This window comes from Suncus etruscus, chromosome 8, assembly GCF_024139225.1.
Source record: "Suncus etruscus isolate mSunEtr1 chromosome 8, mSunEtr1.pri.cur, whole genome shotgun sequence".
NCBI classification, from domain to species: Eukaryota; Metazoa; Chordata; class Mammalia; order Eulipotyphla; family Soricidae; genus Suncus; species Suncus etruscus.
In genome coordinates, this window is record NC_064855.1 from 94,075,088 (window position 1) to 94,086,990 (window position 11,903).

An 11,903-nucleotide genomic window follows, 5' to 3' on the forward strand; every position below is an offset into this window, starting at 1 on the left:
CAAGTATTGCACACACGCTATTTTATTTAACCTAGCATTGAAACTACATTTAGGGAAGTATAAGCACATCTACAAGTTTTGTTTTTGACTTTTTGCACACTTTCCCTACCCTCATGCTCATTTCTTTAGGATAAAATTTTGGAAACGAAAATCCAAGATAAGAGAGCATGAAGAGTTTTCTGGTTTGGACTTGAAGCATCTTGTGATGGCCTATCAGTATAGATGCTACTCTTGATATTAATGTTTTGTCCAATGGCCATGAGAAGATATTTGAGCATCCCTGTTGCACTTCCTGTTCCTGTATAATTGTTCTCATTCTGTGCTTCAAACAACTCATTGGAGTAGATGATGAAGTAGGTATATTCAGGAAGTGTTGAAATAGTGGAAATTACAGGGAGAAAGTGAAAGGGTTTGAGAGCAAGGAAGGATATAAAGGGAGTCAGTTCTTCAGTAGCTGCACAACCACTCACTGCTGAGAAAACCTCTTCATTGAATCAAGATTCGTTGGAACCATGATTCTCAAGGTACAGTTATGCTTTATGTGGCTTATTCTTCTTTAGAGCAATGTAGTAGTCAAAATATTGTTGCAAATATTATAGAACCTTTTCCTCTTTTCATTTTTCACTTCTTTCTTTTTCTTCCTTTCAGATAGCTCTGTACTCTGATTTCACTCCTGGAAGTTTTCAAGGGTCAAACCAAGGTCCTTAGAAACTTGTGCAAGACAAATGCTTTATATCCTGTACTATCTCTCTCTTCTCAGAAGTTGTCATTCAATGGAATAAGCAATGGACACAGCTGGTGATTAAATGCAAATAATCCTTAGTTTTCTATATCCAATTTGAGGATAGAAGCAGAAACAATCTTTTCTACTATGAAGACCAACCACTCACTGCCAGTTAACAAGTTCACAATGAGTCCATCACTCTTGCCTGAAAGTCTGTTCCTCTTCCTTTGTTCCCCTGTGGCAGAGAGAATCACAGTGCTTTCCCATCCAAACTCTGGACTGCCGCCTGCTCTAGTTATCTGCATCTTTCTCAATAGTGACATCTGTCTCCAGAACTCTTTCTCAAACCGCTCTCATCATCTCTCTGCTTTGCTGAGGACAGCTCCTGAAATTAGACTCGAGTATAAAGTAACTTCCATCATTCGTGTTCAATTGCAAATCCATTCTCTCTCTGAATCCAGTCTCACTGCATACAGCTCCGCTGCTGAAATTGCCAAATTTTCTTCATGTTCTCATGTCTCCAAGTCCTAACCCATGCTGCACCCTCTCTACTGTTCTTCTTCATTCTGCTTCCTGTTCTGTCACTCAGTTATAATTTTGAATTTTCTACTGTCCATTGTTTTTAGAAATAATTAATGATAAAAATGGTATTTTTATTGCAAATATTATCATTTCAACACATATAATTTTGGCATGTTTTCCAGCTATTATTATTTTTTTTTGGTATTTGAGCCACACACAAAAACATTCAGGGGCTACTCCTGGCTTTGCTCTCAGAAATCACTCCTGGCAGGGTTTGGGGACCATATGGGATACCAGGGATTGAACCCAGGTCTGCTGCATGCAAGGCAAACACTCTACCCGCTGTACTATTACTCTAGCCTATTTTCCCATTCTTAATGAGATGTTTTATATTCACTTTTGCATCATAGATTTTAGAGTCCAGTATTCTGTTGACTCTTGTCATATCTCATGAACTCATTACATTTCAAACTCTCAGGAGCCACATGTGGCGAGTGACCTCATTGCACAAGACAATATTAGAGCCTAAAAATATAACCCAGACTTGGGACTCAAATGGAATATAACTTGTTTCTTAGAGACCCTGGATTCAAATGCAGACACTGTTCAGGGTTTCCCCTAACACCAACAGACCCGAACAGCAGCTAAACACCTAAGAATTGTCCCCGGGGCCCCAAGAATCACTATGGAACCTCCATACCCCATAAACCACCTTAATGAAAACAAAAAAATCTTCCTTTACTTCCAAAGTTCTAGACATGGTAAGTGGACCTGGAATGCTCATTTTTAACGAGAACTCCAGATATTTCTGATTGACATGTTCATCATACCTTGCATTAGCAATCAGAGGCTTAAATACTAGCATAAAGTTAGCACTATAGTATATTCTGCACCAGGTATATACTGCAGTTTAGTCACTTCCTTAGGTATTATCATCTGCAACTTAAGCATAATACAAAGACCTTTGAAGACCTTTGGCCCTAAACAAATACACATTTAAAACATTCGGCAGTGGGGCATTTGCCCTGCATGTGGCTGACTCGGGATGGACCCAAGTTCGATTCCTGGCACACCACATGGTCCTGCGAGCCTGCTAGGAGCAATTTCTGAGCGCAGATCCAGGAGTAACCCCTGAGCACAACTGAGTGTGGTTCCAAAACCCAAATAAATAAACAAATAAATGTTTAAAACATTCAGGCAATTCCAAGTCCATATTTACTAATAGCAGCTGCTTACTGTCTGAGTGCACCCCATCCCTAGGCAGGCCCACTGTACAGGCTAATTTCCCCTACCTTCTCTGACTATATGCTTCCCTCTACTGTGGCCCACACCCTCCATGGTTACCATCTACCTTCTAGCCTATGCCTCCAGCTCAGTGAGGACTGAAACTGGCTGTTGCCTTTTCTACAGACTCTGCTTCTCACATAGTTTTCACTTTTCTTTCCTCTTTTCATAAGAAGGGATGTTCCAAGTGGTGCTTAGGAGGCCTGGGACATCTTCCAGAAATTGCCAGCCAACTAGAGCACCAGTTCAGTGCCAGGGCATGAGGATGCGGTGATGTTTGGATCCTGCGGTGCTGGGGGGAATTACCTAGACCACCTAGTGGTATTTGTATTGTATCCAGATGCTCAGGCATGTGATGCCTGGGAACAGACTGGAGTTGGCATGCAATACATGTGTCTCATCTTCCCTACTATCTCTCTCCACCCCTTTCCCCATGTACTCACTTTCTTTAGAAATTCAACATAACTCAAGGTTCTATTCTATAAAGAGTCAAACTCTACGTAGAAGCACCTCCAATTCTCATCTATAAAGGAAGCGTGCAAATATAAAGTAATAGAAGTCCTGTTCTAACACTCTTTCCTTTCTAGCCTGTCACAGAGAGCTTTGCCAAACTTATCCATGGCCTGAAAGTAGAACACCTGACGGACCACGTGCTTAAGAGGAGCAAGAGAATGATTCTGGATACTCTTGGAGTTGGCATCCTTGGAACTAATACAGATGTGTTTCACAAAGTCAGCAGATATAGTAAAGTAATGAATTCAATACCTATTTTTAAAATGATGCAAACTAACTTTTGAAATGGTGATATGGCATGCTGGGTTCACACTCTGTATCACTGACAGACACACTTTTGTTTCAGCTCTACAGTTCCAACATATCCAGCACTGTTTGGGGCCATCCTGACTTGAGACTCCCACCAACATATGCTGCTTTTGTCAATGGTGTAGCTGTAAGTATCTTTATATGTCTTCTCAACTTTTGGGTTATTATGACTTCAAAGTCATAAAATGTCTCAGAAATTGCTTAATTTCTATAGTTTATTGAAGTCTTTGAAGTTGAGAAAGATGAACTGGCATACCATTTCAGGTAATAATTTCAATTTTTATAGTTTTGCAATGAATTGATCTTTTTCAGATTATTAAGCAGAAAGGAGAGTTAAAACCTTTTAAAGCATTCAAATTTTACATATATAGCGAAAACATAAACCTCAATATCTTTTTCAATTACTTCTCAGTTTCTTTTGTCGTGGCCAATATCAATTCCTAACCTATAACTCTTCTTCCACTCATTTATTTAGTTAAGAGATATTTAAGAAAAAAAATAATGACCACCATCGGTGAATCAAAAACTCAGCAATTTCCATTTGACAGTTCATGTATTTTGTGGTGTGTGTGTGTGTGTGTGTGTGTGTGTGTGTGTGTGTGTGTGTGTGTGTGTGTGTGTGATGGAAGGCTACAAGATGCATTTTTAGCATAATCATGCTGGAATTTCTGAGATATATGAATGGTATGTAGTTAATCTAGATCAAATATTGATTGTAAACCTAATGGTGGCTCCAAAATTAGATGTCCAACTAACTGGGGGAAATGCAACTGCCCCACCCAATAAATATAAACATCTATTTTTAAGTTAATCTGGTTATGAATTATGAATGAAGATAAATAAAACCTTATGCTAGAGCCCAGTCCTCAAAGCAAAAGAGACAGTACCAACATACCAGCATGCCACAAAAGGGCTCTCCCAGAGGTGAGCGAGAGCCCAGCCCACAACTCAGAAGAGACTGGACTAGCCTGTGATGTGGAAGAGTTGAGACCAGCACACTGCAAGAGAGGCTCTCCCAAAGGAGAGAAGGAAAGAACAAAAAACCCATGACAATAATCTCTCTCAACGTTAAAAGACTAAATGCACCAGTTAAGAAGTTAATAGACACAGAATAGCAAATGGATCAGAATATGGAATCCAGTATTTTGCCACCTTGAACCATATTTGAATATTCAGAGCAAACATGGGCTCAAAGCCAAAGTTTGGAAGACAAACCTTCAAGCAAACAACTTCCTTTAAAAGGCAAGGGTGGACATGCTAATAATAAACAATACAGACTTTAACCTTCAAAAGGTTATAAGAGACAGAGACAGGCATTTTTCAATAATCAAGGGATGTGAAAATCATGAAGAAATCACACTCCTATACATATATGCACCCAATGAGGGGACAGCAAATACTTAAAACAACTGCTAATAGTCTTGAAAGAAGACATTAATAGCAACACAATAGTAGTGGGAGAATTCAGCACCACCCTGAAACCTCTTAGATCAACCATGGTAAAACTTAACAAGGATATACTGACATGGAAAAATAACTTCATTACCTGGAAAATAACAGCTTACTACTGAACAACAGGTCAGAAACTAAACAAATGATGAAATCAAAAGATTTCCAGAAACTAATGAGAATGAACAAACAAATGAAGAAACAAATGAGAATGAAGAAGTGAATTATCAAAATTTGTGGGGTATAGCAAAAGCCATATTAAGAGGAAACTTTATAACTTTGCGAGCACTTATCAGGAAGAAAGGGCCAATAATAACTTAATGACACAGCTTAAGAAATTGAAAATGATCAACACATTGAGCTAAAAATAGACAGGTGGAAGGAAATAATAAAACTTAAGAGTAGACATTAATAACTAGATATTAATAAGCTGGATACGAAAAAAACAATCCTAAAGATCAACGAAAGCAAAAGTTGGCTCTTTGAAAAAAATATAAGATCAATAAACTATTGGCAAGATTCACAAAGAAATGGAGAAAAACTTAATAAACCAAATCAGAAATGAAAAGGGGATGTCATTACAGAAATTCATATGGTAACCAGAGATTACTTTGAGAAACTCTATGCTACAAAGCAAGAGAATCTGGGAAAAAATGGATAAATTCTTGGATTCCTAAAACCTCCCAAGGTGAACCAAAATGATCTAGAATATCTGAACAGGCCTATAACTATTGAAGACATGGAAAAGGTAATCAAAAGTCTTCCCAAAAACAACAGCCCAGGCCAAGATGGATTTACTAGTGAATTATTTAAAACCTTTAAAGAGGACCTACTGCAAATTCTTTTTAGACTGGATCTTCCAGGAAATTGAAGAAACAGAAACACTCCCAAATAGTTCCTATGAAGCTAACTGATATCCTGATACCAAAAGCAGACAGATGACTGAAACTCAATCATAAAAAATTTTGTGACCACGCTGCTTAAATTAAAAAAAATAAAACTTATGCCAGAAAATACTGCTTTTATCCTATAGCTTAAAGTCTGGGAACAAGAATTCTTGTAACTTCTTCAAAGTTTAAAATTACTTTGCATTTATAAAAGGATACAAGAAAAGCATTGCCTTATATAGAATAACAGACAATAAAGCTTAGTCTAACTTGTTTCAAGGACAAAAGTGGGACAATCGATGTCATTTTACGTGCAACTTTATTTAGCTCTTGTAGGGACAGTGACAGAAAACTCCGATCAGCTGTGTAGGGCCCAGGTTGCATATAGGTCCTACTACTCCCCCAATACCTCCCTGCTATGGACAGAGGACAGCATGTTCCATGCCCCACTATATTCTTAACAAGCAGTCAGTTCAGAGATTTCTCTTTTTCTGTTTAAGCCAAAACCTCATCTCAAACCAGGTTCCTACTAAAATAAACCATTTCTGGTCCAAAAGTTGTTGCACTCGGGGAAATACATTTTGGGTTATTGCCTGTTGTGTCTCTCCTTACACAGATCCACTCAATGGATTTTGATGACACGTGGCACCCTGCCACCCACCCTTCTGGAGCTGTCCTTCCTGTTCTCATGTCTCTCTCAGAAGCCCTACCTCCGGGTCCCAAGTTTTCTGGTCTCAATCTGCTGTTGTTTTTCAACATTGGAATTGAAGTGCAAGGCCAATTACTGCGTTTCTCCAAGGAAGCCAAAGACATTCCAAGGAGGTAAGGAGAGAATTGACTCAGAGAGACAGAGGCAGTCTGCTCTCTTTACTGGTCAATGGGAATCTTCATAGAGTTCAGATTTTACTCCACAGATTTGACTCACACAAAGGTTGGCTCAGTTAGAGATATCCTTGCTGATTTATAAGTGGACTTGCCTGTCATCTTCAAACCCTTTAACCAATGTATGAATTTAGAAGTTCAAATGAAAAGATGGAAAAAATGTTTGGGTTTAATGCAGTCAAGCAATCAGGACCATAAAATAAATTGGGGCTCGTTCTGTCCTCCATAGATATTCAAAATATTTCCAGTCTCATCCCTAATGAGATTATCCAGAGATGTTTGCTAGAACATTCAACATATCTTAATCCTGACTGTTCAACTCAGAGATCAAAAAGTGATGAAGTGTTAACTGCCTCATATGGTTCAATCTAACGCTTAAGGTGCCACTTGGTCCAGATTACTGGGAGAGAAGTAAGTTGGAAGTGAGTGAACTGCACAGTTTGCTCAAGTTCACCAATTTTTAGTTACTTTCCATAGGCTTCCAGTAATTGACCATTTTGCTTTGTAAAGAATTACTGAGTTCAGGCACTACTGCAAACATGTGAACTCACTTAGAACACAAAGTCTTAAGCGGTAGAAAACATTATCTGTGTTTATAATTGCTTTTTGTTTGTTTTTGTTGTTTTTTGTTTTGTTTTGGGTGGGTTGTTTTTTGTTTGCTTGGGGCAGTGCTATACTCTATACTCAGAAATCGCTCCCGGCAGGCTCAGGGATGCTGGGAATCAAACACCGTCTGTGTCGGGTGGGTCACGTGCATAGCAAAAGCCCTACTGCTGTGCTATTGCTCCAGCCCCTATCACTGCTTTAAGTGAGAGAAGACAGGCACAGAGAAGTTGAGAGACTTTCCCAAGATCACTCAGCAAATAAGTGCAAAAGATGAGATATTAAACCAGACAGTGCAGCTTCATTTCCTGGGGGCCCCAACCTCTATATCACAGGACTCCCTAGAAAACTGAACTTTGCCTCTCTCTACCTTTTTCTCTTTTCAGATTCCATCCCCCCTCTGTGATAGGAACTCTGGGGAGTGCTGCTGCGGCATCCAGGTTTTTAGGACTCAGTTTGACCCAGTGTCAGGAGGCCCTGGCAATTGCTGTGTCTCACGCAGGGGCACCCATGGCCAATGCTGCCACCCAGACCAAGCCTCTCCACATTGGCAATGCTGCCCGGCATGGCATGGAAGCTGCTTTCCTGGCAATGCAGGGCCTCCAAGGAAACAAGCACATCTTGGACCTAGAGACAGGCTTTGGAGCCTTTTATGCCAACTATTCCCCCCAAGTCCTGCCAAGTCTCGATTCCCACACGTGGCTGCTGGACCAGCAGGATGTGGCCTTTAAGCGTTTCCCTGCCCACTTGGCCACCCATTGGGTGGCTGATGCAGCAACAGCTGTGAAAAAGCATCTCAGCAGAGAGGAGGTTCCCGTGGAACACATTGAGAAAATTGTGCTCAGAATCCCAGATGTTCCCTACGTCAACAGGCCCTTCCCAAACTCAGAGCATGAGGCCCGTCACTCCTTCCAGTATGTGGCCTGTACTTTGCTCCTCGATGGTGGCATTGCCGTCCCATCGTTCCACAAAAGTCAGGTCGAAAGACCACAGGTGAGAGAGTTGCTCAGGAAGGTGCAACTGGAATACCCACCGGACAACCATCCAAGCTTCAACACTCTGTACTGTGAGATGAGTGTCACCCTCCGGAATGGGGTCACCTTCACTGAGCGCTCTGACACCTTCTATGGTCACTGGAGGAAGCCACTGAGCCAGAAGGACCTGCAAGACAAGTTCCGAGCCAATGCCTCCAGGACACTGTCCAGGGAGAATGTGGAAAAACTGATTGAGATGGTGGAAAATCTGGAGGAACTAGAAGACTGTTCTGTGTTAACGACGCTCTTAAAAGACCCTTCTGCATCAGACGTAGTCTCAAAATCCAACATGTGAGACCTCCACCTCTCCCTTCTCAGGCGATCCAATAACTATCTAGAAAATGTTGTATCAGGGAAAGTCAATGCTGCACTACAGAACAAAAGATCTGCCTCTTGTCTACCCAGTAAGAAATGTATTGAGGCCAAGAGAGCTCAGATATCAGAACTGGATCTCCATCAAAGGAATCCTTATCTATATACCTCATAAGATAGTTCCAATTATCTATCTAAAGGAAGGTCATAATATGTGCATGAAAACACAGGTGCTGGCTTTAGAAGCATTCATAAGGCTAAAAATTCAATGTCGCCTTGTGATATGCTTGAAATGTTAATCTTTGAGTGTCATTTTGTTTTATCTGTGTGGTTTAAAAAAAAAAGACCCTCAAGGTGTAGAGGAGTTTGATCCTGTTGGTATTTTTGCTGATAGTGGAGGCTTCTGATCTACTGAATCTCATAGATCTTATTCTATGAGTTATTAGTCCTCCACAGTGAATGTTTGGGGCTATAATTTTAAAGGTTCAAATCCTGCCTCTACCTACTAGACATGACTTTGAGCATGTAACTCAGGTATTTTCTGACCCGATTTCTCTGCTTTTCAAGTTGTAATAAAAAAAAAAAGTGTTAAAAAAAAAGGCACTGTGACTCTGGAAGTCATACTCTTATTCATTATATCACCTTCTGTTACAAAAAAAAACATTTTTGAGAAATATAGCATGGATGAAAAGTCCGAGATATAATAAAGAACGACAATATTCATATTTATATATGTATACATGTGGAAATTAAGTACTGTATAAAATGTATTCTGAGAATTTAAATTTCATAAACTGATATGAGCAGAAAGTTATACTTTTTCTAAATTCCTTGTGTCATTTGGAAAAGATTTTAATTGGAGACTTTGGTTCATAAGTAGCATGCTAAAATACTAAAGTAACTATTATAAGACAGCAATAGAAAGTTATCACTCAGGGCCGGAGAGATATCATAAAGGTAAGGCATTTGCCTAGTATGCAGAAGGACTGTGGTTCAAATCCTGGCATCCCAAATGGTCCCCAGTGCCTGCCAGGGAAATTTCTGAGTGCAGAACCTGAGCGCTGCCAGGTGTGAGCACCCCCCCCCCAAACAAAACAAGAAAGTTATCACTGATTAAATGGAGGTGAGTCAGAAAAAACAATAATCCAAAGAAAATGAAGCAAACAGAAAGCACAATTTAAATGACACCAAGATATCTAAATAGATTTATAATAAGAAACTAGTAAATGAAACTAGAGAGATAGTATAGAGGTTAAGGCATTTGACTTGCACGCAGCTAATCCTAGCACTACCTGGTATGACCCCAAAACAAAACCAGTAAATGAACTCAACCTTCAAGTTAAAAAAGACAAACTATAAACATCTATTAAATGATTAATAAAATTATGAACATATTTCAAACCATTAATCAATCTTCTTTCTACAATTCAGTGTAATTGAATTGTACACCTGGTAGATGTACAGAGCAGTGTAAACACCACAACATAGCTTCAAAATGCTTCAATCACTTAAAAAATTTTTCCTCATGTGGGGGTTTAAGCGATAGCACAGTAGGCAGGGTATTTGCCTTGCATGCAGCCAACCCCGGTTTGATCCCCAGCCTCCTATATAGTCCCCTGAGCCTGCCAGGAGTGATTTCTGAGCACAGAGCCAGGAGTAACCCCTGAGTACCACCAGATGTGGCTCAAAAATCCAAAAAAAAAAAAAATCCTTTATTTTACTTGTGGTCAATCCCCACTCCCACCACTAGCTTTCAGTAACCACTGACCTGCTTTCAATCTCTAGGGTGTGTTTTTTCTAAACAGGTTATATAAATAGTATCAGGCAACCTGGAGTCTTATGTGTGTGTGGTGACTTTCATTTAGCTTAAGATTTTCACCACAAACATTTCAGTTCTTTATTTTCCAGTTTGCAGATTAGTCTGTTGAATGACTAGGCTACTTTTAAAAACAAAACAAATCCAATCATGAATAAATTTATAATCCATGGTGACTAAGCAAAACACCACTTTGTTAGAAAGTCTCATTGTTTCCAGTTTGGAGCTATAATACAATTCTTGTTGTAGACACATCTTTCCATTTCTCATGGGTAGATACTTAGTGCTAAGACAGATGGCAATTACTTGTCCCCTCCACGCACACACATTTCCAAAGCAATAAACTCATTTTACAATTCCACCAGCAACATATTAGAGTTTCAGTTTCATCCTCATTGATTTTTGGAACTGTCATTTTTTTCTTTTTTTTTTTTTTTTAATTTTGAACATTTATTTATTTATTTTGGTTTTTGGGCCACACCAGTGGCACTGAGGGGTTACTCCTGGCTGGCTCAGGAGATCACATGGGATGCTGGGAATTGAACCTGAGTCAGTCCCAAGGCAAACGCTCCACCGATGTGCTATCACTTTGGCCCCTGGAACTGTCATACTAATTCAGGCAGTCATTTGAGATGTACTGGGTTTTATTTGCATTGTCCTAATGATTAATTCTTGCACAATTTGCCAGTTACTCTAATTCTATTAGTTTCATCTATTAGTGATTTTGTAGTCTGGGAAAAATAACCCAAGCATAAAATTTTTGACTTAAGTAGTAATTCTGTTTTTTTTTTTATTTTTGGAGACATTTATTCACTATTTTTCACAGAGAATATAGATCTGTGTTTATATTCTTGCTCACAGTGAATGAGGGCTCTTTTTCTCTACATCCCTGCTATCAGACATGGGTCTTCCTCACAGGTGTGAGTTGGTATTTCATTGTCATTTTGATTCTTAATTTTTTTTTAATCAATGGCGATGAAAACGCTTTCATAAGGCTATCAGCCAATTATATATGTCTTCTTTGGATTATATATTATAATATATATTATAATATTATATATTATATAATTATATATAATATATATTATATATAATAATATTATAAGACATATTATATATGTCTTCTTTTGGACCAAAAGCAGAAAAATAATTTAAAAAGGTAAAATTGAACTAATCAAAATATGCATGGATAAAGCTTTTGGCCTTTCATCAGTCACTGATTATGAAGGACCCTAGCCACTCCCCCCACCCACTCACCCACCAGTCCAATCAAAATTGCAAGAATTCCTTAGCTTATATACCAGTAAGCAGCACATACCAAATTATTTGCATAGTAGTAGTACAATGAACCTACTTTATCAGTTAGGGAGTGAATCTGGTGCCAAGTCGTCAGGCACTGGCTGGTCACCAACCTTATACTTGGGCACACTATTCAAGACAGCAGCCTCCTGCTAGCCACACAGTCATTATTTCTGTACAGCCTCTCCCCATCCTAAAATGCATTTCTTTCCTGTCTGTGGTGCCTTAGGGAGAAGAAAAATGTTTTTCCAAGAAAAATGCTCTATAAG

The 11,903-nt window shown here is 39.2% G+C and overlaps 1 protein-coding gene across 1 annotated transcript; it reads left to right on the plus strand.

Moving 5' to 3' along the window:
• Window positions 1–512: 512 nt before the first annotated feature.
• ACOD1 (aconitate decarboxylase 1) lies at window positions 513–8,502 on the plus strand. The gene is made up of 5 exons (XM_049778505.1): window positions 513–524; window positions 3,118–3,279; window positions 3,390–3,479; window positions 6,305–6,510; window positions 7,560–8,502. The coding sequence occupies exons 1-5, from the start codon at window positions 513–515 to the stop codon at window positions 8,500–8,502; spliced, it is 1,413 nt and encodes a 470-aa protein (XP_049634462.1).
• The last annotated feature ends 3,401 nt before the right edge of the window (window positions 8,503–11,903 follow it).

Bases quoted from the DNA above. Each gene is read 5' to 3' on its own strand.
- ACOD1 (XM_049778505.1), top strand. The intron at 3,280-3,389 runs GTAATGAATTCA...CTTTTGTTTCAG, and splicing joins AAGTCAGCAGATATAGTAAA to CTCTACAGTTCCAACATATC. The intron at 6,511-7,559 runs GTAAGGAGAGAA...TTCTCTTTTCAG, and splicing joins GCCAAAGACATTCCAAGGAG to ATTCCATCCCCCCTCTGTGA.